At 41.3% G+C, this 25,346-nt stretch overlaps 1 protein-coding gene across 7 annotated transcripts in view; it reads left to right on the top strand.

The window, feature by feature from the left end:
- Positions 1-25,078, top strand: part of Il18r1 (interleukin 18 receptor 1) — a 34,101-nt gene extending 9,023 nt beyond the window's left edge. For 4 of the 7 annotated variants that reach the window (XM_052745005.1, XM_052745008.1, XM_052745006.1 and 1 more), the window contains 9 exons: positions 241-487; positions 4,120-4,285; positions 6,714-6,858; positions 10,154-10,216; positions 12,635-12,752; positions 14,192-14,331; positions 16,137-16,295; positions 20,411-20,569; positions 22,375-25,078. In XM_052745005.1, the coding sequence (XP_052600965.1) occupies positions 241-487; positions 4,120-4,285; positions 6,714-6,858; positions 10,154-10,216; positions 12,635-12,752; positions 14,192-14,331; positions 16,137-16,295; positions 20,411-20,569; positions 22,375-22,730 (1,553 nt within the window). In that variant the 3' untranslated portion in view covers positions 22,731-25,078. Of the gene's footprint in view, positions 1-240; positions 488-4,119; positions 4,286-6,713; positions 6,859-10,153; positions 10,217-12,634; positions 12,753-14,191; positions 14,332-16,136; positions 16,296-20,410; positions 20,570-22,374 lie in introns of those variants that run through there. The other 3 variants (XM_052745009.1, XM_052745010.1, XM_052745011.1) reach the window with 3 other exon arrangements.
- Positions 25,079-25,346: the final 268 nt, after the last annotated feature.

The raw sequence follows: 25,346 nt of genomic DNA, 5'->3' as shown, positions 1-25,346 counted from the left end.
TGAGTGAGGAAGGCTGGCTATGCTCTCACAGCTAGCTTTCTGTCTAGGGAGGCATCTGTTTTATCTTCATCCCTCTTCTGAAAGTGTCTTATCTCTAGGAAGTCTTCTTTCAGACAAATGCCAGCACAGGCATGTGATGCTGAGATTCCTTGTAGCTTTCTCATTGATCTTACATTTCCTGGAAGGGTGAAAAATCACATTTGTCCTGCTTTCTCTCTTTCCTTGACTAATCTGCTGTAGAAATTTGCATTCGCCGCCCCCAAATTCATGCAATGGAGGGAGAACCTTTTTATTTGAAGTTCTGTGAAACATCTTCACCCGTGCACAAGAATGAAACAGCCACTATAAAATGGTTCAAAGGCGATGCTTCCCGTGAGCATGTGGAGTTGAACACTGAAAGTTCATCCAGAATTACTTTCAATGGTTATGATTTGGAATTCTGGCCAGTTGAGCTGGAGGACAAGGGAACATACTTTTCCCAAGTGGGGTGAGTAAACCATTTTGTTTCAACATATTTCCTAGGCCTCTTGGCTTTGGCTTAGCAACCCAAGTACACATTTGTAAGCTCAGATAACCCATGCATTTTTTTTTCTCCCCTGCTCTTACTTCAACAGGAAACAAACATTTCATTGCAGAAAAACTGAGCCAATCACTTTGTATTTATCTTCTTAGTGACCTTAGTGCACGATTATATTAATGATTAATCCTTTTAGGGGATCCTAAATAATGATAAGTAGAGGTGGGATTCAGGCATGTTTTAAAGTTCTGTAGCAAGGATTTCAGGATGATATGGCACTTGAGAAAGGAGCAGCAGGGGCAGCCTCCCACATGGACTCATCAGACTTTAGAGAAAGGGTAGGATTTATGGAATAACTTTAGTCTAGTGTTCAGAGGTTACTGGGAAAAAAGAAGCAGGGTCATTGGGGAAAAGGAATCATTGTTACCCAGCCACAAGCTAAGAGCCAAAATCAGTGAGAGACCGAGAGAGAGCATGCCTGTACATATTTATGCACATAGAGGCACATGCACATGTGGGTAGGTAAACATCTTTTATTTATAAAGATTTGACATTGACCTGTAAAAACTCACTGAGGGCTAGCAGGGTGGTACCCACTGTGCTGTGAGATGTCAAAGATTTCTTTGAGAAAGCTCTCTTTATTCTAGGGTGAGTCCTGATTGTTATCAGTGCGCCTTAGAGAGAGAAGTGAGATTTCGCAGCAAAGCCTCTTTTTCACTCCTGTGGTTTTTCACAAAATGAGGTCATAGATGTTTATGAGACACAGAAGCTTCCTAGCCTCAGAAATAAGTTGTAGAACTGTTGTTGTTGTTGTTGTTGTTTTTAACAGTGCAGTTCATATGCACTGTTTTAAGAGGGATAATTAGAATAAATTGGTAGCAACTGGATCTTTCTAGAGCAAGTTAAAAAGATGAATGAAGAAGCAAAACAACTCATGTCCTCGCCGTTTTAGTTGCACAGACATGACTTAAAGACCCGGGTGTCCTGGATAAAGTGGAAGGAGCCATTTGAGGGGAAGAGGCACCTATGGTCATTGTGGGGAGTAGATGGAGACAGAGGGAGTTTGTTCTCCATTTTTCTCATGTGGAGGGCAGAGAGCACAGCCTGGGTTAGGAAGCAACAGAAGGACGAGAGAGCAGCATGGAGACACAAGAAGAGTTCAGAGACAACCCCTGAAGTATGTTGGAAGGTAGTGAGTCAGATGAGCACGACCTCATGACAAAGAAGAGGCTTTGACAATGGCTTTGAGGGTCATCGAGCTTCCGCGTGGAAGCAGGAGCCTTGAGCATCTTCAGATACAGTGCAAGGAAACGACGAACTCCATGTCTGTGCCATAGTCTAAGAAGGAAATCAGTGCGGAGGAGACGGCCCGGTGTGTTTGAGAGCCCTGGAGGCTGGAGAGAGGGAGCTTAGCGGTTAAGAAAATGCATTGCTGTTGCAGAAGACCCGAGTTCAGTTTCCAGCACCCATGTTGGGTGACTCCTAACCACCTGTAACTCCAGATCTAGGCACCAACACCCTCTTCCGGGCTGTGCAGGCACCGATACCTCTGTATGCACAGACATACATGCTTGCCTACACACTGAATTTTAAAAATTGAAAGCTTTTAAAACGGGAGAAAAATCAACTAAGAAAGAAGGTCTTACAGAAGAGAGAATTTTCTGTGGTAGAGGTGGGGAAATAAAGGAAGGAGGCCGAGGCTGATGCACAAAAAGCCTATCTTGGAGCCAGAGAGAAGAAAATAGCGGTCCTTCCCTTTTTATTCCCTCCCTCCCTCCCTCCCTCCCTCCCTCTTCTCTCTTTCTTTCTCTTCTTCCCTCCCTCCTCTCTTTTATCTCTCCCTCTCCTTTTTTTTCCTCCTTCATCTTGTTTTAGCTTGCTGCTGTTGGTACCCAATATTATGTACATGTTAGGCAGGTGTTCTACAACTTAGCAATCAGTCTTTAGGCTTTTTTTTTTCAGGACAGGGTTTCTCTGTGTAGCTTTGCGCCTTTCCTGGAACTCTATTTGTAGACCAGGCTGGCCTCGAACTCACAGAGATCTGCCTGCTTGTGGTGGCTCTTTTTTTTTTAACCCACTCAGAACTCAGCCAGAGGGGCCACTGTAATCAGAGTGCCTACAGGGAAGTGGGGATCCTAGATTTTGACTCCCCTGGTCTCAACTTCACTCCAGTCTTGATGCTCACTCTTTGCCAGCAAGTGCAGAGGGTTGCTTGGTTCTGCATTCCTAAGGGGTTCCCGAACCCAAACCTGGCAGGCACTGTCAAGATTTGCTGAGTGTTAGGAATTGAGAATCACAGAGGTGGAAAACAATGTTGTCTGCCAAGAAGAATCTTAAGAAGAGGATTCTGCCAATGGGAATGTGAGCCCCTTTCAAGGCCAAGCTCGGTTATGCTCCATGGCCACCTACTCACTGCTTTTCAGCATGGGACAGTCAGTTACCCTCTCTATTCCTGCCTGGTTTTCTCTGTGTTCAACACAAGGTAAAGAGCGAGACTGCGTGGAGTGTGAAAATGTAGTATTATGCCCGCCAACCACTCCTGCCCCTTAGGGTTAAACCAATGTGCATTTACACCCTTTTCCCATCCAGTATAACACACACACACACACACACACACACACACACACACACACACACACACACACCTGTATGACCATGGGCAAGTTATTTGGTTCCTTGAAGACTTGCCTTTCTCATCTGAACATGAGGGAAATGGTCAGTCTCCCCTTTACCCACATTGTAAAATATCTGGGAGTCGGTGAGCAACAGACTACTTCATTCTCTTCTATCCAGCTTGTCAGAGTTGTAAAGGGGACCTGGAAAAGCTCAGGGGTACATGTTTCCCAGGTCACAGGACACTGTAACAGCATGATAGCTATTTTTAGGATGTGCACTGACATGTCCTATGCATGGCGTGAACAAACATAAAATTGCCCATGTTTTTACTTTTTAAAACACTGTTGTTTAAAGATAAGCCATTTATCACCGTCTTCAAGATGGCTGATTTCTGAGCTGAGAACTCAGAGGCAAAAGAGATACTGAAGTTCACCTTTGTTCAGTTGGGCAAGGGCTGTGCCAACCTCCAGTTTATTCAATGGTAAGGAGAAAGACCACAGAGTAAACCACCCTGAGAAAAGGAACACACAGTGCCTCTGCATACACATTGAGGAGACTAGGTCAACAGTTCTCTTGAAACTCGGGCTACCCTTCCATCCTGGTTCGTGAGTCTCTGAATTTGTCCAGCACTGAAGATAAAGTTTACATCATTTGTTGCTCTACCATCCATGTCGTATGGATGGCTGTATGTAGTATGTTTGGTATGTATGTGTGGTGTGTGTATGTCATATGCACGTGTGTGTGTGTGTGTGTGTGTGTGTGTGTGTGTTGTGATGGTGAGTGTATGTCTAGACTGCTCTGGAGTGTAATCTTTCACCCCATGACAATTGTAAACTTTCTGATCTGAGCTAAGGGGTGGCAGAGAAAAGTTTACACACCAATGAATAAATCTCTTCCTATAGAAATTAGGGTAAAACTACAAGATTGGAAGTAGTTGCAAAACTTCTCTAGTAATTATAAAGTCCCTCTGTACCTTTGTTTCATAGAAAGGATTGTCAAAATTGGACCCTAACTGTCATCCAAAGAAATGAACACAGCTGTTTTTCTGAAAAACTTGTGACAAATAGAAATGTGGAAGTCAAGAAAGCTTTACACATACCATGTGAAAATCCTAACTACAGTGAGCTGATCAACCACACATCACTATATAAGGTAACAAGTTGAAAGCACTTCCACTTAAGACTCCATAGGAAAGATAGCAATCCACACGGAGGATAGGAAGACTGTGGACCACTTTGCCCTCATCAAAAGCAAGTGGTCCAACTCCCCATGGCTTACCTGTGTGAGAAACTGTCCCATAAGGTTGCTGTAAAGCGCTGATTTGTACAATGTGTGTAGCATGGTAGCCACCCTATATTGTAGTAGGTCTTCAGTACACGATGACAGCTTCTTCTCTAACTCTCTTCCTTCATTCTCCTTCTATTAAAAACACACACACACACATTTCTGGGAATGCTAGTTTAGGATTTTTCATTTTCTTTTGCCACATCCATTCAAACACAATTGCATATATTTTCTGAATATATGAGTTCATTTTATAAAGCTGGAAGACAGAAAATGAAAAAAAAAATGAAAAATCACCCCTAATCCCACAGCTGTATTTGTTTCCTTACCTAGATAAACATCTTTCCGTAAAAGTGACTTGTTTGATGGTCTTTTTTTTTCCTGATTGAAATGATGTGGTTATTCACCCATACCTTTGCACAGCTTTCTTTCAAACAGGGAACTGCATTTTGTATGGATTTGATTTAAACTAACTGATCTATCTCATTGTTATTAGGCATGGGCGAGTTTCCTGTGTCCTACTGTTATTTGCATATTATAATGAATGATATTTATATAAATTTTTGGGTGCTTATTTGATTAACCCTTCATGAAAATCACTAGATGTAGGATTACAGGACCAGGGAGAAGTTAATTGATCGGCTTTTGATACACATTACCTAACTCTGCCTCCCCTCTCCCCTACACTATCCCAACATGGGAAACAATACTTCCAGAAAGTTAAAAATCTGACAGCAAACGTTTCAGAAACTCAGCATTTATTCCTGTCACTCTTAGAAATGTTAAGTGTGTGAACTAAATTATAGTAGGACTTCTTTTGTGGATAGCCTGTGTGTTTTCTGTTTGCTTCATTGATGGGCCTTTTCCTTATTGGGTTGTAAGAGCTCTTTGAAAAGGTGCCATGGGGGAGCTACTCATACTTGTGTCTCATATATATCATGTATAAAATTGTGTATGTATTCACACATGCAACATGATCTATATTGTGTGTGTAGAAGAGCAAATCTGAGCTTCTGACCCCATCAAAAATCTGGACAGGGGAACTCCAGCAAGCTGAGCTATTGATGATTTCTTTGAAGTGTGCTGGTAGCTCTTGCTGTAACAGTGTTTATGTGTGAGTTGTCAAGGAGACTTCTTATCTGAAATGTTTTCTAAACATATAATTCAGTCTTGGGTTGACTTGCCTTCTTTTCCTGTCAAATATATACACTTTGTGGTACATGTAAATTAGGGAGGCTTGGTTGCTGGGATTGAGGAAACCCCAATATACAGATACCTAAATTTAGAAGATGTATGTTCTGGGTCTATTTATGGCTGAACAGCTGACCACAAGACCAAGCATGCTCAGCTTGTGGACTGTCCCTGACCTTATTGAGGTGAATCAGAAAAGGTCTGATTGGGACTGCAAATGAAGACCTTCTGGCATTTTGTCTACATTGGAAAGAATTTGCTTAGGTTTAGAAGATTCTACTTATATTCAGAAACACTTTGCTGATATGAGATACACATGGGCACTTTGGAAGACATTTGGCTAATGGCTTGGGCCTAGCTTCGGAGGCCACCAGCAGTGGCCAGCATGAGGCAAAGTCTGTGGGCATTAGATTCTCCTTGTTAGGCATGTGGAGGAACAGAGTCACATGGTCAAAGTTAGCCAGTCAGCTTTCCTTTTCTCACAGCGTCTACACTTGTCAGAATTTGCAAGTGGATGACCGAAGGCTAGTTTGTAGACAGTGGCTTTACTCTTGTTATTATTGATTACTGTGATATATGTGGAAAGAAATGGAAAGATTGAAGTATGCCTATGGATTTGGTCATCTATGCCCTTAGGTATAGGACATCAAGAATCCAGAGTGGACAACCTCTACTCAGTCCTCTGGGTCATTCTGTCCACATTTCCATGGTCCAACCCCTTAAATATAGAATTGGACCCGAAGTTGTCATGCAGTAGAGTTGTATTTCATAGACATCCTTCACCTAAGCAGGACTTTGTTATTTGAGTATTCTGTCTCTGTTTCTGTTTGTCTGTCTCTCTCTTGGTATGTGTGTGAACAACAGATCAAGATAAAACGATAATAGTGGTGGTAAGGCCCCTCTCGGTGTTAGTGGCAGTGATGATAACAGAGCACATCACCGCTGCAGTAGATGGAGGATGAGTTGCTGGGACATGAGCTTACGGGCTTCTGGTTTTCTGTTTTGTTTCCCTTCATCTCTAAAGATCTTGGAAATGTGAATGATTTTGACAAGAACACTGCCCTTCCTAACTTAAAGTATTTTTCACTTGCCTTTAAAAATCCAGAACTGCAAGGAAATCATCAATCCCCCAATGATCCAGAAGGATGCTGAATTCGAAGATGCGGGTTATTACTCTTGTGTGTTTTCTGTCCTCCATAATGGGAAACAGTACAACATCACCAAGACCATCAATATAACAGTTGTTGAAGGTAAAAGAAAGTTTTTGGAAGAGATAAATGCGTATGAGAAAAGCAGAAGCTTTCTTTCATTGTGAAGTTACTTGCGGATGGAGAGGGTATCTCCTTGGGGTTGAGAACATCGTTGTTTTAACTTTGGCACAGTGGCTGTGACTCAATCTACTGCTATCTCAGCCAGCAATTCCAACTCCGCAGTTACCAGCCTGCTTCTCTAGCAGTGGCCTGGCTGCTCAGGTGGCAACCTGGCAAGAATTCTGCTCCTGCAGGCACTGACCCTATCGTTGCTGCTAAAGGTAGCTTTAACTAAATCTCTTTCATTCTACTTATGAATAAGACTTGAGATTTGAAGGCTGGGGTGAAAACCTGTGAGCTCAGAGAGGCTGAGTTGCAACTAGCTAGCTAACCCTCTCTGCTTGCTGGTATCCACAGAAGACCCTTCCTTCCATTTTACCACACCAGAAAAACCTACACCACTCCAAATCCCATCCTACTATTTCCTGTGTCTCTCTGTCTCTCCCAGATGCCCTCTGAGGCTCTATGATTACTTTCTGTCAACTAGTGGCTAATGAAGCCTCTTGACCCAAGGTTAATTTTATTTAATCAATGCAAATGCAAACTCAGGGTTCACGGTGTGATTGAATGTCCCCCAACAGAACACAACGCTACTTCAAATCTTAGGTTTAAAATCTTTGTTGGGCTCCCACCAAACTGGCTAAACACATATTCCCTTTAGGAGCAGATGAAAGTTTACATGGGTGAACCTTGCATAAGGCAGCTTGTTCTTGTTTACAACTGGAGTAAACTGTAGAGTCTTGTGAAGCTCACATTTTCGCTTAACGAATATTTATTGTGATTACAAATATTTATTGGTGGCTCTATTCAATAAGCTGTACTTAGGATTCAGGGGCAAAGGACACAAGAAATGTCCTACAGTGAGGAATACAGTGTACTCGAGAAGTTTTCTAAGGATCTGGAGAGACAGTAAGCCCAAAAGCTGTAACTGTATGACAGAGGTTGTCGGAGAGGGTGAAGGATGCGATGTGGAGGTGAAAGAAAGACAAACGGTGAGGACTTGGTCAGCTCTGGGTCTGGAAGGGACAGCATCATGAAGGGGCAGAGCACACAGACAGAACACCTGTCCCCGTGGCAAAGCAAGGTCACAGGGTGGCAGCTGAAGGGGGAGTATTGCACGTAGTCTGATTTGCCCTGAGCCCAGAGACCAAACCAAGAGCTAGATTTCTATTGTAGCAGTGACCTGAGAGGTCGCTTAATTGAACCACACCCCATGGAGATATCCTTCAATGGAACAGCCAATAACTCAACATCAGTCCCTTCTTGGGAACTTACAGGGAAATTATCAAATCACAACACGGCTAAGTACAGATTTCAATATCTGAGCGTGGAACAATATTTATGTTTTTTTTCCCTAGAGTCCATTTTGCCTTCTTTAGCTTGTACTGACTGCTTTTCATTTACTGTCAACAACTTCACAGATTATCTGTTCCCTTCCTGTATGAAAGTTCCTCCAGTTGTTCGAAGATCTGTGGTATGACCATGACCATAATTATGACCTTCTCCACCATCATCCCCCTAAACCAGAAAAAACCAGTGTCAATGACACATTTAACCAGATCCACAAGCTCACAGATGCGCCAACACGTCTACTCCAGTGACGTCTTTATTCAGTACTTCACCTTAAGCTTGCATTGCTGCCCATGTGCTGTGATTACAGCAAACCATCCCAAGACTTAGTGTCCTGAACACACCGGGACTTAGAGTTCTGGAGGTCATGTGTCTGAATAAGTTCACTAGGCTGAAGTCAAGGCTTCAGCAGCATCATAGAGTTTTGGAGAGTATTGGGAGAGAATATATTCCTCTGCCATTTGCCCATATCCAGAGGCTGCCCATATTGTACTTCATTTTCAAAACCAAACACACACTATCTGCCAGTCTTTCATTTTTTCCTTCTTCTCATTATTATTTCTTCTTCTCCTTCTTCTCCCCCCACCCCCGCACCCATTCCATCATTACATGCATTTCCCTGAGTCTGACCTTTCTGACTTTCTTTTGAGAACACATTAACAGCCCACTTAGATAGTGCAAGATAATTTCCCCCTCTCCAGGTCCTTAAGCAATCACAGCTACAAAATTCTTTTGGCCATATTCTTCTGCTAGAACAGAGTGCCATGGACTGAGTAAATTAGAAACCATAGAAGTTTATTTGGCTGGCCATTCTGGAAAATCTCAGATCAAAGGGCCACCTATGAGTGTATATCTATGATGTGCTGTGTGGTTCAGGACACTGGATGTCTTTCTCTATCACCCTGCCCATTGCTTTGAGATAGGATCTTTAGCTAAACAAGGAGTTTACTAATATGGCTAGACTAACTGGCTGGGGAGCTTCCAAGATCTGCCTGTCTCTTCCCCAAGGGCTGGGGTAACAGGTATCTACACTCACGCTCAGCTTGCTACATGGGTTTTAGAGATTCAAACCCAGGTCCTATTCTAGAGCATTAAGTTCTCCCACCCACTTTTGCTCCTTGAAGAAATGATAAGAATCTTCATCATTAACATGCACACTCTCCAGGGATGGCACCTTCTTTCTGCTCTAATAGGAACCATCTCATACATTCAGTACGGAAAATGAAGCTGGGTTAATAAAACGTTAATAAAAGCATGGCACAAGTAAATATATAGCAATGACTGCAGTTGCCCACAGATACAACTCCAGATTTAGCAGGTATCTGCCACCATGAGTGGAACCAAACCTGATATATGCTCTGTTCCTGTATACACACAAGCCTGTAGTAAAATTTAGTTTATAAATTAGACACAACAAGAGAATAACAAAAATAATTAATAATAAAACTTAACATGTTGAAGCAAAATTGTCAGTATCACTACTTTATTGCTTTGTGGCCATGATGAAATAGAGTAACTGATATTTGAACCTAAATATCACGATACCATGATAATTGGGCTGATAGTATACAATGAATGAATGTGCTGAACAAGGGGGTAATTCATGGCCCAGTTTGGATGGAGTAGGATGGAAAAACTTAAAATGGTGTACAATTTAAAAATTACAAGTTGATTATTTTAAGTTTTTTTTTTCTATTTAACATTTTGGGGCCACAGTTGGCTTACAGTAACTTAAACTGAAGAAAATATAATCATGGGTAAGTGAGAGGTGCTATGTTGGAATCTTTATTACATGAAATGACCATGTTACAATGTATGTGTGCCCTAGATAAGCTCAAGCTAATTCTAATGCTTTGTTCATTTGTTTGTTTTGCTTTGATTTTAGGGAACAGTAAAATAACTCCAGCTATTTTGGGACGAAAGTTTGAGACTGTTGAAGTAGAACTAGGTATGTTTTACAATGTGTGTTTTCTGAATTTGTGAATGCAGGCGTTATTGAATTTACAAAGACCGAATCTGCTCCCTAGGTTGATTGATACAGCCCATTATATACCTATTGGAGAATATTACAAAATGAGGAAAAGCATGCCATTGTTTGACTATTTCTACTTTTAGACTAGTTAAATTACACTTCTGTTCAAAAGTCAATGGGACTGTCTGTGGTTTGTAGACTAGGGTCTCTGCCATGTCTTTTCTAATTTTCTTTATTGACCTTTCAAGATAGGAAAATTTTGTGGAGGTATGATTCAAACTTGTTCCATAGTTTGAATATTTGGCCATGGATGGAATTGGCTGTACTGTTAGGATTTGTCTAGGCAACTGGTTCTCAACCTTCCTAATGCCATGACCCTTTAATATAGTTCCTCATGTTGTGGTTACCCCTGAACCATAAAATTGCTTTCATTGTTGCTTCATAACTATAATTTTTCTACTGTTATCTGATGTACAGGATGGTACGAAGGAGTCATGACCCATAGATTGAGAACCACTGGTCTAGACAGAGCTTAAGAATCAGTGTGCACAATTAGGTAATTTCTTTCAAAAATAAAAGCAAAAAGGAATGAAATAAATTTGCGTATGCTAAACCAGATATTGAGCTAAGTGGTTTGAGGTAGAGGGATAGTGTCTCCATGGTATGGGTGGAATAACTGACACACAGGTCAAGTACCCATAATTATCTCAGTCTGCTGAGAACTTAGCTGGGGTGGCTGGATGTGCTATATCCAATGCACCTTGCATTTAAATAACTGGGCTTGGAGAGAATACTGCAGGTATGTTGGATGCAGACTTGCTTTGCTGCTAGAACACATGAGTTGAGACCACATATGAGAGTGTATAAAGGAATGTAGGGGCCCTGAAAATCTTGACAAAAGTAATAGGTTTCTGAACACACAGTGGCAGAAAATTTGAAATCAAAGGCATGAAGGAGCCGAGATGTTTCCAGGAGCGATCACCAGAGTTGTCTTGTACAGCTCCACTGCAGCCTCAGCTCTGAACACACAACGTGCACACTGTGCTCTGAGCATGCCTTCTTCCCAAGTACCGCATGGAAGAGGACTGAAATGCCTCGTCCCAGGTTCAAGCCTTGCATGTGTTAGGAGGTGCAATCTTTTTACTGTGCATATAAAGGTTTCTGGTCTTAATTACAGAAGACAAAAGCCTTTAGTGTTTCCCTCTTGCCATTTCTCAGCTTGTATCAAACTGCTAAACCTTTGGACTATATTGTGTCAGAGTGTTTTGTTTTAAAATTGGCTGTTTGAGTTGCAGACTTGAATTTTATTTAAAAAATTGTTGGAGGAATTTTAAATTTTAGTTTGGGATCAGGATAGAATTGCTGGAATGACCCTAAATATACTTCTGTCATTTTGTATTACATATTTATATAAAATGGTCTCAGCTTTGATGGTGATAAAATCAAAATTTGAACATTTCAAAGTAACGTTGAAGATTTTTCACATCACAAATTACCAATCATTCAGCCAATATTTAATTCCTTACATAAAAACAAAACAAGCATACCATCTCATTAGCATGCTTTTGTCTTTAATAAATGGTAAAATTATGTGCATAACAAAGAATCACTTTAAAATAAATTTCCTCATGTCTTATTTTCAGTCAATGCTTAATTTATATACTAGACTTGTACACTCAAGTCACCACAAAAATGTGTTGGCTGCAAGGGAGCAGTGAATGGAGGAAGTTTAGGACATCCTAGTAGATCAATGCTTGCTCTCCTGTGGTCCATGGGCCCATGGGAAATGTCACCAAGTCTCTGCAGCCTCATGCTAACCAAGCTCTTCCTGATATTCCTGTGAGCTATGCAGCTGCCCCCAGACCCTCCAGGACTGGACTATGCTTTATGAGACTGTTGCTCATTTCAATTCCAAGATACTCCGTAAAAATACGATGACTGCTCATGTTTACTGACATGGAAGGGATCCTTCCTAACCACACGTTTAATTTTGACATTTCTCATTCTTTTCCCTGGGCTGCAATCCCTTTCCTTTATTAAGTAGTTGGTTTGGATGCTATACCCATTTTGTTTTCTTAGTAGTTCAAGAGAGACATTAGTTTGACACTGTCTACTAAATTGAAGATTGAAAAAAAATCTACTGACCCCATAAATTTTAATCATTGATCTAATAGAGAATATTTAAATTGAAGTTAGTTTATTGCTTGATGAAGACTAGTCATTGCTACATAATTCTTCTCCTTAATTGTAATTTTTAAAAACCTAAAATGAAGCATCTCTTCCATTTTTTCTGGATGTGGTGGTATTTTTACATTCAATTATCATACATTGACTGTATTTGAAACTTTTAGTGCATTTCTAAATTCGAAGCTGAGATTGTCCACTTCTACCTAGGAAAAGATGTGGAACTTAACTGCACCGCTTTACTGAATAAAAATGATATGTTTTATTGGAACATCCTGAACAACAATTCCGATCCTAATGTGCATGAAGATGTGAACAAGACAACTTGGTATGCGTATGTGACATGTAAGAGATGTGGTGGTGCATGCTGTAAAAACTCTCATGTGCATACAACAGAAGAGAGGCTGGGCTCCTGTGTGGCTGCTGGGATATTTCAGTTAGCTTATCATTATCATTACCATGTTACAAGGTGACAGGTCATGCAGACATTTACTGTTAGGATCTAAGCTTGAAAAAGAAGACTCATGAGAATGTTAGTGAAAATTTTTAGCATCACTTTATCAAGGTACTGCTTAGTCATGACCTAAGTCACCAAGCTTCTTCTAAAAGAGCAATCAAATGGGGCCATCGTTTCTTGAACTTTGAAAATGATGTCAAGCGCTTTATTCTTATTAATGTGTCACAAAAGTACAAATGGCACACATGATCAAACTCAGGTCTTCTGTAAGAGCAGTCCCTTCTCTTAACCACCGAGCAATGCACAATTGATATGGTTTGGATGTGATTTGTTATAACTTGAACTCCTTCAGGAGTGTGACCCCCCAATGTCTTTCAAATGTATTGAGAATGGAGAATTAAACCAACTGTGTCATTAAGAGGGTGAGTCCTTCAAAATGTAGTTTGACTGGGTTATATAGTTGTCTTAATGTTTTATTGATGTGAAAAGACACTATGATCATGAAAACTCATATAAAAAGGCAGCATTTAATTGAGGCTTGCTTACAGTTTCAAAGGCTTAGTCCATTATCTTCATGGCAGGGAGTACAGGGGCATACAGGGAGACATGGTGTTGGAGAAGTAGTTGAAAGTTCTACATCTGGATCCACAGGCAGCAAGCAGGAAGACAGAAACTCTGGGTTTGGAATGAGCTCTTTGAAACCTAAAAGCCCATCCGCAATGACACACTTCCTCCCAAAAGGCCACACCTCCTAATCCTTTCAAATAGTGCCACTACCTGGTGACCAGCTATTCAAATCTATGTATGAGCCCATTGGGACCATTCTTATTTAAACCACCACAACAGTGGAGTTCCTGTGATTGAATTCTGATGGCTTTATAGCATGGGAGAGAGAGAGAGAGACCATCCACAAATACATAGTTGCGGCTGCCATGATATAGTGTAGCTACCTCAGGGGCCCTGCCAAAGCCTATGTCATAAACCTCTTTTTTTCATAGAGTCTGGCTGTCCAAGAATTCACTTATAGCCATGAAAGATTCCGAATACAAAACTGGCTGGCCATAGTTAGAAGAGGTAACAGTGTGGGATGAATTCCAAGTAGTTAGGAGGGAAAAACAGAAGGGCCAGGGAGGAGTGCCTTCCTGTGAGTTCTGTTGCTCCTAGGGGGACTGGAAAAGCTAATTTTCATCCATACCAGAAGCAGAAGACATAGCTGATGCTTCCTTTAAATATTTTAGACATATAAATCTCCTCAGTAGATTTGCAGTCACAAACTAAGCCTGTTGATCAATTATTTTCTTACATTACAGGATTTTTGAAGGCAAACTACATGCTTTTAAAATATTGAGAATTGGGAATATTACTGAAAAAAATCTCAGTGTTTTATATAATTGCACAGTGGCCAACGAAGAAGCCACAGACACCAAAAGCTTCAGGTTGGTGAGGAAAGGTAAGGGATACATTGCTCTTCTTGACAGCTTCTGCTAGCTCTCTCTTGGATGTCACCCAGTCTCCACAAGAAGCTTTCATGGGTGAAGAAACCCATCCAAGGTCACAAAGCAAGAGAAGGTGATGAATCTCTCAGCTTGTAGGTCTGGACCCACGTGCTTCCTTTTCATGGGGATTGCCTCCATTGTCCCTCTAGTCACCTGAGCATCAATTATTTGGTCTGTGTGTTTATGAAGCAGAGGCAGTCCAACCTGCTGCTTTGGTTATCTGATGCTATGTTTGTATTTCCTGGGCACTGTTCAACACCAGACATCCTTGTGACCAGTCTGGCCCACCTCTGAAGCTCCTGCCCTCCCCTCATTGTCCCTCTTAATTCACAAATGTCACCTGGAGAATGAGATCTCCCTATGTCTGGTGCATCAGGAATCCATAGATCTTTCAAAGATGGAGGACCCCCAGTGCATGGCTTCTAAGAGTTAGTTAATTAAATATGCATAATTGCATACTTAATAGAATGGCTGGTTTTACTGGAAAAATGATCTCTTAAAAAGTATACTACATAAGAGGGCAAAAGCTTCAGTCATGCCTATGCTGTCTGGTGTGGAAATCCCCACATCGTTAGTATCCTTCTTGAAAAGAAGCAAAAAAAGAAAAGAAAGAGAAAAAGGAAAAAAGAAAGAAAAAGAGGTAATAAGGTAATGTATATATAGATAGTCACTGTAGCATTGTGTAAACATAAATAATTGGAATCATTTTAAAGATGTATATTGTGAATCAGTAAAATGATTTTGATCTAATGAGGAAATAAAGTGTGATTACTATATAATCTCAGTTAAATAAAAATTTCAGGGTCAAAATTGATTGATTTATTTTTGTTTATGTGTATGAGTGGTAAACATGTTCACCATACCTGAGCCTGATGTCCACAGAAGCCAGACAAGGGAGTCAGATTCCCTGGAACTAGAGTTACAGATGGTTGTGAGCCTCCATGGAGACGTTGGGAACCAAATCCAGGTTTTCTGCAAGAGTGCCAAGTCCCCTTAACCACTGAGTCAGCTCTCCAGCCTCCCCAGAAGGTTTTGATACTGTAAGGCCGTTACCAACTTCTTGGAGGGCTGCTAAGAATTATTTTATTCTTTATACTCTTCTGGGGTCTTTCATGTTTATCTATGGTGAATACAAACTGAATCAATCCAGGGGATATACTTGTCTTGAAGAGCATATTGCCTAGAATTTTTCTAAAACCCTGAGTGCTGTGTACAAGGCACTGGTAAGCACTCTATAGAGTGTCTTGTTCATCAGCAACTGTAAATGAAGCAGGAGGTTCATTTATTATTTTCACTTTGCACATGAAGATATTAGGAATTAGAAGCCTCAAGGATCTGATGGAACCAGTGGAAACCCAGACTTCTCTGTCCAGTACATCCCAGCTGAAGATCATGTACTGTTTGCTCATTCCACGAACTGTGATTCATGTTGTAGTCCTTTGTGTCCTACCCTAGCATCTTATTGCTTCAGAAATCGAAATTCCACAGATACAGATGGACTGAGTGGCCATGCTTTTACTTCATGTCTCTGGGTATCCTTGCATACATTTATAAGTTGGAGTAGAAAGACCCCCACTGAAGACTACCAGAAGGAGTGTGGGGGACTAGGGGGAACATGGAAGCACTTGGGGAGACAGATATTCAAATCAGAGTGCAGGGCGAAACTGACAACCACAAAGTGATAGTGGGAAATGCTAACCACATTTCTTTGATTCATAATTTCCTATTTCTCTCTCCCTCCTCTCTTTTTTCCCTGCAGAAATGGTTGATATCCCAGGCCATGTCTTTAGGAGAGGAATAATCATGGCAGTTTTCGTCTCTGTGGCAGTCGTGTGTGGGGTGACTTTGTGTGTCATTTATAAAGTCGACTTGGTTCTATTCTATAGACGCTTGGTGGAAAGAGATGAGACATTAACAGGTAACATACTGTGAAACCAGGACATCCATCCTGTGTAACATGTTTGTGCCTAAATCCAATAAAGGAAACATGAATCTTCGTCTAATTTTGACGACACACTGTTACCAATCTGTGGGATAGGTTCCCAGTCTGGGGGCGGGGGTTACTCTGTAGGTAACATGGGTGCTGTGCAATCTTGTGCTTGTTTGTGATGTTCCAGATGTTTTTCTTTTGGTGTTTCGTGTTTGTGCACTGTCTTCTCCTAGACACCCTGTGCTATCGATCTGGTTGTGTTTATACACACACTGCTGCATACTTTATATCCCCCACACACTCAATAAAGTTGGTTTACATTGAATTTTCTGTCATCCTTGTTCATTGTTTTAACTGGGAAAAGGAGGCTGTATACTGTACCTGGCAGAGCTCTGGAAGCCAAATAATCTCAATTTTAGTCTGCTAGACCCACCAGCTGTTAGCTGCTACTGTGTCTATTGGGCTATGTTTATCAGTATTTTTAAAAGTGATGAGAAATCTCCAAATTTCAAGATAAATTATGTCCTTAAAAGGTTAGCCTAAATCATTGTTTTTGTTTATGTATGCATGTGTTGTGAGTGTTTATAGGGGAAAAATAACAACCTTTATAGTGATAAAATTCAAAATTTGTAAATATATAGCAGGAGACCTTTTCTTGTCCTGTCCATGTCTCTGATTCCCATAATGTCTCCACCTACTACTACATCCAATAGACTCTTGACATGGATTCTTCCTTCATGTTGCCTTCAAAAAACAGATCTTGGTTTAGTTCCCCTATGTCACTGTTCTCAGTTTTGCTTTATGATTTCTTGTGTATCTCTCCATGTCATTGAAGAAATACCTCATCTTTTAGGGTTGCTCAAGTCCTGCCTGCCTGCCTGCCTGTCTGTCTTTGAGGCAGAGTCTCATGTTGTCCCAGCTGGCCTCTCTATAATTGTGTATCATCCTTCCTACATCTCCCAAGTGCAGGGGTTCCCGGTGTGTGCTCTCACACTCAGTGGTCCTCAGTAACTCATTTCTGTGTAAGCGTTACTCTTTATTTACTCTCCTTCCAATGGGTGTTGGGGATCTTGCTTATTTTGCTATTATGGGGATGCTGGGATGAATGAGGTCATCCATTCATGGATTCCTACTCATGCTGTATTGCCAGAGGGAAGTTTTTCTCAATGGAATTTTGGTAATGCACAGCGGGGCGGTGCAGCTGCTGCTTCGATAGGTCTTGCTGTTTTTGCCTTCCACACTGCTGTATTCCATGCCACCTACGAAGGGCGACATCGACTTTTCCTCATAGCCTCACCCTCACACTTTTGGATTCCTGCCTGTTTGATAGATGAGGATTTGAGTGGTTTTAATTTGTGTTTCATTTTGTGATGTTGCAAAACACAAGCAACCTTTCCATTCATTTAAAATTTATTTGTGTCTCCTTTTTCAACATATCCACTCTTGGCCCATTTTGTCACTGGGCTTTCTTTTTTTCCTTCTCATTTGCTGGCATTATTTACGTCATAGGTGGGGTTACCCTAGTATCTATAATGTGAAAGGTAAGTATCCCCATGTTGTCATGTGTCTTTGTTTGGTGTGGTGTGCTTATGTGGGAGAGCCAAATATATCTTTATTTTTTTGGTACCTAATTTTGGGATTGTAAATACAAAGGACTCCCCCGTTAACCTCATGATATAAAGTGATTCTCACATCAGCTCTTCTGGGATTTTTAAAACTTATTTATTTAGTTTTTTAGATCATAATAAAATTACATCATCGTTTTTATGCTTAGAGCTTTTAATATTAATAGCTAGCAGGCACAGGGAATTTGGCTGTCCGTCTGGGTGTATCATCTTGCTTTGAAAAGACTTGAGGCAGAGAAGTGGAAAGTCTGTATACGATATTTTCTGAATGGTTTTTGCTCAGAAAGACTAATATTTGTATTTGATTGGACATTGAATACCCCTTTTCCTTCTGATTTTCTGTAATATTTTTGACCCAACTTACACATTATTTTTTTAATTGCTTAAGCTCATTGGTTTTGTTTTATATGTGTGCCTGAGTGTATGAATGTGCACCACATGTGTGCAAGAGCCTGCAGAAGTCAGAAGAGGGCATCAGATCCCTTGGAACTGGAGCTGTAGATGGTTGTAGATGCTTGGTGTTGGTCTCTAAAGGAACAGAGATGAAAAGAACCCATCAACCGAAGAGTATAAAACACAGCCAGTTGATGGACATAGTTTGTCCAGCTGAGTCATTATTATCCTAAATAGTCAATTATATAATGATAGTTTCATTAATTAGAGATCAAAAATACTATTCCATTATTAGTGTCTTCCAGACCTAATAGGACTGTTCCATATATGAGCTCACAGAGACTGCAACAGCACACAGAAGACCTGCATGGGTTCAAAACAGGCAAAGTCCCAACACTGAGAAGGGGAAGTGGACACAAAGTCCCACCCCTAACCAAGGTGCTGCTTGCAATTGATACCTTCTGGGAAAGGGGCAATTTTCTAAACATCTGTTTTAAGCATCTGCTTTGAGACTCTCACCATGGAGAAGGGTGGGGGATAGTGATCAGGCCACTGAGGCATATAAACACAGTAAGATACCTTTGATGAGCATATGATTCTGTAATCTTTATCAAAGTTTTCTCATCCATGTAATTCATGCAATTCTGCACAAACAGTTGCTTTATATCAGCTCTAGATCCTGACTTAAATCGGTGAAGCAGGGTACTGTGAAAAGACTTGAGCAAGCTTTTGCCAGAAAGGGAAAGCATTGTTTTTCAAGCTTGAACATGAAATAATAGGGCTGGGCCACTGGGCATGGCATATAAATGCATGGACCCAGAGCTGTTCCATCCCATCTTATTTTAATAAAAAACCCAAATATGTTTACCCTTCAATTCAGTCAGTACAGATCCAACTCCTTGGCCAACTCCTAAGTTTTCATGTGATAGAGAGAAAACAAACAATACCACCACCCTGCTCCCCCATCTATAACAACTGCATTATTGAAGACATCACTCAAAACTTCCCTTGTTCAGAAAGCATGACCATTGAGGTCCCTCCTCTTCCACTAGCCGGGCTATTTCATTCATCTTTGTCTGCATCATAGGATTTTTCATCTGTTAATGTGTCGCTTTCAATTCTTCTCAAGTTGTACTTGTTTCCTCTGTCTCCTCAACAGATTGCATGAAGCTAAAAGGATGTCGCACACGTATTTCGGTTACCCGGTAGGGGAGAAGGAATTGTCTTTGTTAGCTAGGCAACATGTTTTCTCCTTCATTGTTCTCTCAGCCATCTAAATATTTCTCCTGTATCAAGAATTATTTGATGGGAGCACACTTGAGGATCACTGCCAAGCTTTCAATGGATCATAGGTTTTCCTTTTGACATTTGATACCCTAGGGGCACGCGTGTGTGTGTGTGTGTGTGTGTGTGTGTGTGTGTGTGTGTGTGTGTGTGAATTTTTGAGGAGCACTGCCAAGCTTTCAATGGATCATAGGTTTTCCTTTTGATATTTGATACCCTAGGGTGTGTGTGTGTGTGTGTGTGTGTGTGTGTGTGTGTTAGACTATGATATAATTACAACTTCAGACTCTCCCATATACTTCTCAATGCTCTCTTTTAAATCCATAGTCTCTTTTTCCATTGTTGCTAGCATCTTGTTCCAAGTATACTTACGATTTCTTCCCCTCTGTGGGGTATGGTCTCTGTTTTATTTGTGTCTCTTGCATTACTTTACTTTGTTTTGACTTTACTTTTCAAAGGTTTTTAAAGAGTAAAACCCAAGGTTGTGGTGTGATAGAGTTGAATGAAATGTACAATCCAAAGTGTGACTTACTTCCCAGTCCTGGAATGAGGGTCTTCTGGGCTCTGTAATATCTTATTGTGTTTACATGCCTCAATGTCCTGATCACTATCCCCCACCTCTCTCCATAGTGAGAATCTCAAAGCAGATGCTTAGAATAGATGTTGAGAAAATTGTTTGCTTGGTGTGCATCTGAGATTTGAAAACCAATAATTTTACTCTCTTTATATATGACTTTGACACAAATTTTTACTTAAAATTTTTTTCTTAATCATAAATTAAGAGTCCACCTTATCTCCTAGATGGCAAAACATACGATGCTTTTGTGTCTTACCTGAAAGAGTGTCATCCTGAAAATGGAGAAGAATACACTTTTGCTGTGGAGACGTTACCCAGGGTCCTGGAGAAACAATTTGGGTATAAGTTATGCATATTTGAAAGAGATGTGGTGCCTGGAGGAGGTAAGAAAGGGAATCCTGGACAGACAGCTAATGGAGAGAAGTTTTTAATGAGATGATTGATCGTTTTGCCTTAAAAATGTGCAAATGGCCAAAGTCCTTTAAGGCAGCAGAGGCCAGTCAGTCAATGACTAGTTATTAGTGAATTGTGTCAGTCTGGTTAACCAACTTTTCACTATTACAGTAAGAAATATTGAGAAAATAACTCCAGCTGTTCCTTTTGGACCCTTTTCATTTTGCGTCGCAGGTCTGACACCCGAGGAAAGGTACAGGCATCTCCTTTTCTGAGACCCTGCCTCAATAAACAAAGTGGAAGGCCACAGAGGAAGGCACCCAGTGTCGAACTCTGACCTCCATATGCACGTACACGTGTGGCACATATACATGTTAAAACATTAACTGAGGAGGAGGAGGAGGAAGAAGAGAGGAAGTAGAGGAAAGGAGGAGGAAGAAGGAGAAGCAGGGGAACGAGGAGGAGGAGGAGGAAGAGGGAAGAACACAATTTCATTATGTCACTATCCATCCCATATTTATTGTGTGTCATGCCTATATTCAGTTAGACCAGAAAGAAAATATGGCAGTAAATAAGAAATGGCTTTCCTTTTTCCTCACACCACAACTTGGAAAGGGAAAATGTCTTTAAGTGAGAAGTGTAGGCACAGGTTAGATTACTGTAGTGGTAAACGACTTCTCCCTAGGTGAGACACAGGCCACACTGGTATGTTTGGTATCTAGAAGGTACATCATTATTTCAAAAATATGGGCCCATAGTTTTACTACCATTTTATTGTATTTCTTCTAAGTTCCTAAGGAAAGAAGAATGCAAGTTTTTGTTTGTTTGTTTTGTGTGGAGCGTTTACCTACCAACCCCATAGCTCCCCAGAGTTTTCTTGAGTGCGAGCAGCAGGAAATATTAGATAGAAGGATTTATTTCGGAGAATATTACAGAGATAAACAGAAAATAAAGAGTAGTCTCGAGAGGGCCTGGAACCTATTCCAACGGGCCCCGACTGTCTCTGCCCCAGGGTTTTTATAGAGACACCAAGGGGTGGAGCAAATGACCTCCCCCCCAGCACAGCCAAGTGCAGACCATCTCAGACACCTGCACTCAGACCTGTGGTCCAATAATCCTCTATGTGGACCTGCTGGGTAAAGCCATGAGGAACCCGAAAACGGGCTCCCACAGTTTTGTTTTTATGGTGAACTGTCATGAGGCTTGGTTGAACTCCCTGGGGTCTAGAGCAAGCTTTGGCATGTATGGTTAGCCATATTTACCTAGTCACAGTCACATAAAGCCATTTGTGCGTTATCTCTGTGAGCTGTTGGTGTAGGAAAGAAGAATGTGCCTGAGTGTTTACTTCCCACCCCTTTAGGGAGAAGACCTGCCTCTGGTCTAAAATAATGGGTGTTTTTGACTAGTTTAGGTTATTGTTTTGTTTCATCTGGGTTAAGTCTGCCTGTCACTCACCAGCTGTGTGATGCTGGCAAATTCTTCATTGTTCTGTGCTTTGGCAAAATGGGGGCCACAACAATACCTTTCTATGAGGTGGTTGTAATGGTGAAATGAATCAACATACACAAAACTTTAAAGACGTTATAGTGTCAGTAAGTGCTAAGCGGGTGCTCACTATTATTGCTATTTAGATGGTTATTTTGCTGGGTGTCTATAACAGACAAAAAATGGCTTATTTTAAAGAAAACCGTTAGTGCAGCCAAAAGATAAACATTGTTAAATAAGAGTGTGTGATAGTTTTTCCTCCATGCCCAACCTGTAGTTGGCTGAACTGACGCCAATCTTGCTCTTCCAGCTGTTGTTGATGAGATCCATTCACTGATAGAGAAAAGTCGGAGGCTCATCATCATCCTCAGCAAAAGCTACCTGACTAACGAGACCAGGCTCGAACTTGAGAGTGGACTCCACGAAGCGCTGGTGGAGAGGAAGATTAAAATCATCTTAATCGAGTTTACTCCAACCAGCAGCTGCACTTTCCTGCCCCCATCGCTGAAGCTCCTGAAGCCTTACAGAGTTCTGAAATGGAAAGCTGACAAGTCCCGTTCTTACAACTCGAGGTTCTGGAAGAATCTTCTTTACTTGATGCCGGCCAAGGCCATCAAGCCATGGAGAGAAGAGTCCGAAGCATTACCAGTTCTTTCGGAACCTTGATCTTCAGCAAAGCTGGGTGTCAAAAGGAACGGAGGCACCGCTTGAGGCCGTGTGTGTGTGTGCCTGTTTACAACAGGGGCTGTTGTGCAAAATACTGAATTCCATGATCATCTCTCCCATTTGCAGTTAGAAGATAAGATTTGTCACTGGGTCATCATAGATGAAATAAAACCTAAACTCCCAGAAGACCTTGGGATTCGCACGAAAACATTCTGTTGTTCTTCCTTCCCCTAGAGCAGTGGTTCTCAACCTGTGGGTCCAGAACCCTTTAGCAAACCTCTGTCTTCAAAAATATTTACATTATGATTCATAGCAGTGGCAAATTTTCAGTTATGAAGTAGCAATGAAAATAATTTTATGGTTCGAGGTTGCCACAAGATGAGGAACTATATTAAAAGGTCGCAGCTTTAGGAAGGTTAAGAACCACTGCCCTAGAGCTATCTACACACTTAACCCCATATTCAGCAAGGGTGGGGCTAGACACTCAAACTGATTTATGCCCAGAACAAGGCATTTTCAATGAACCAGTCTTTTTTACATCTCAAGGGTACATAGCTCTCTACCGGGCTTGGGAGGTGGACGGAGGTGGTGGAAGAGCCGTATGTAGACACAGGGAAACAAGGTGGAACCTAGGGCCTTGGCTTCAGGATGAGTTTAGTGTTGCAAGGTATTTCTTAGAAGTTCAGTGAGAGACATCAGGCAAGATGTCTCACTTCTTATTTAGACCTTTCATGAAACCTTTGAAAGGGGAACCCTAAACACCTTTGTATCATCCATGTCAGACAAAGATTTCAATTCAGGGAACTCAGTGGGATGTTCAACTTTAGTGGCCTAAGGCTTCTGTTGACTTTATGTAGGTCTTTATATATAGGACCATATAAGCTACTAAACTGAAACAGACAAACAACAATTGCTTGTTGTTTTTATTAGCTCTTTCAAATGCGGGCAGTTCAGCATGGTGGTTGAGAGTGTGACCTGGCCTGTTCAGTCAAATTTTAGTGACAATCTTGGGTTTTCTGCTTCCTTTATGAGTTCTGGACTTTTACCCAACTTCTCATACTTGAGTTTCCTCATCTCTAAAATCAGAGCTGAAAGTAAGTATTCCTACTTCACAAGGGGACTAACGAGCACTCTGTGAATGTGGCTCTTCTTTTTTTTTTAATTTTATAATTTAATTTAATTTCACATATCAGCCACGGATTCCCCTGTCCTCCCTCCTCCCACCCACCCCTGCCTTCCCTCCAATCCAACCCCCCATTCCCATCTCCTCCAGGGCAAGGACTCCCCTGGGGATTCAGCTCAGCCTGGTAGATTCAGTCGAGGCAGGTCTAGTCCCCTCCTCCCTACACCAAGTCTGAGCAAAGTGTCCCTGCATAGGCCCCAGGCTCCAAAAAGCCAGCCCATACACCAAGGACAGGTCCCAGTCCCACTGCCTGGGGGCCTCCCAAGCAGTTCAAACTAATCAACTATCTCACTTATCCAGAGGGCCTGATCCAGCTGGGGGCTCCTCAACTATTGGTTCACAGTTCATGTTTTTCCAGAGTGTGGCTCTTCCTGTTGGTGGCAGTAACTGCCCTCATTCATGCTTGACTCTGTGACTTAACATTGGAGCAACTGGGAGCCCGAGTTAAGGTGGGAAACCAGGACTGAGGACTCTTTGGCTTGAGTAGCAAATTGAGAGAAGGGCACAGTAGAGACATAGCAAAACAACAACAACAGCAACAACAACAACAACACACACACACACACACACACACACACACACACACACACACACACCCCATCTCTCTATTGGAATGCACATCTCTTGGGCACTGGAAGACATTTCTCTCTAAAGGGAGCTGTCACCCTGGGGCCTTCTTGTGGTTCAAAACAATGGGTGTCTGTGGGAATTATTTGTGTGTGTGTGTGTGTGTGTGTTTGTGTGTGGATGCTGGCTGACCTTGCGTGGGCAGATACAAAGAAGATTCAGGGAAGTCCAAAGCTGTCTGTTTGCAAGCTTGCAAGTACAGCAGGAATGTTCTAGAAAAGTCTAGAGCAAAGACTGTTTAGAATAGACATAGTAGATTTTGAAATAAAGGGGAAAAAAACCCCAAAAAGAATGGGGATTCTCAAGTAATTTGTATCTCATGACTTCACATGCTAATTGGCTGGCAAAAAAAGGATAAATTCAACAAATGCTTTAATGTCCTATGTGTGAAAGTACAGAATCAGAAACAATTTTGTTGTTTTGAGAATTTCTGGTAAATAAAATTGCTTTGCTTCATTTTTTTTATTACTCATGCTCTGACACATGAAGTATATTTTATATGAAATATATTTTACATTAAATCTGCTAAATGCATTCATTAGATGTGAAATGTCTCTTGACTCCTTTTCATTTATTTTAAGACTCCACTCCTTCATGCACAACATAGATTCCCACTGGTTTTAAGGAGACAAGGGAAATTCAACATGGCCCTCCCACAGCTATCTTTTTTTTTTTTTTTTTAGCACAGGGTTTCTCTGTGTAGCCCTGGCTGTCTTGGAACTCACTCTGTAGACCAAGCTGGCCTCAAACTCAGAAAAATCTGCCTGCCTCTCCCTCCCGAGTGCTGGGATTAAAGGTGTGCACCA

This window comes from Peromyscus californicus, unplaced genomic scaffold, assembly GCF_007827085.1.
Source record: "Peromyscus californicus insignis strain IS unplaced genomic scaffold, ASM782708v3 Scaffold_19__1_contigs__length_69161282, whole genome shotgun sequence".
Taxonomy (NCBI): Eukaryota; Metazoa; Chordata; class Mammalia; order Rodentia; family Cricetidae; genus Peromyscus; species Peromyscus californicus.
The sequence above is the reverse complement of the archived record's forward strand: the minus strand, read 5'-3'. Positions and strand labels throughout refer to the sequence as shown.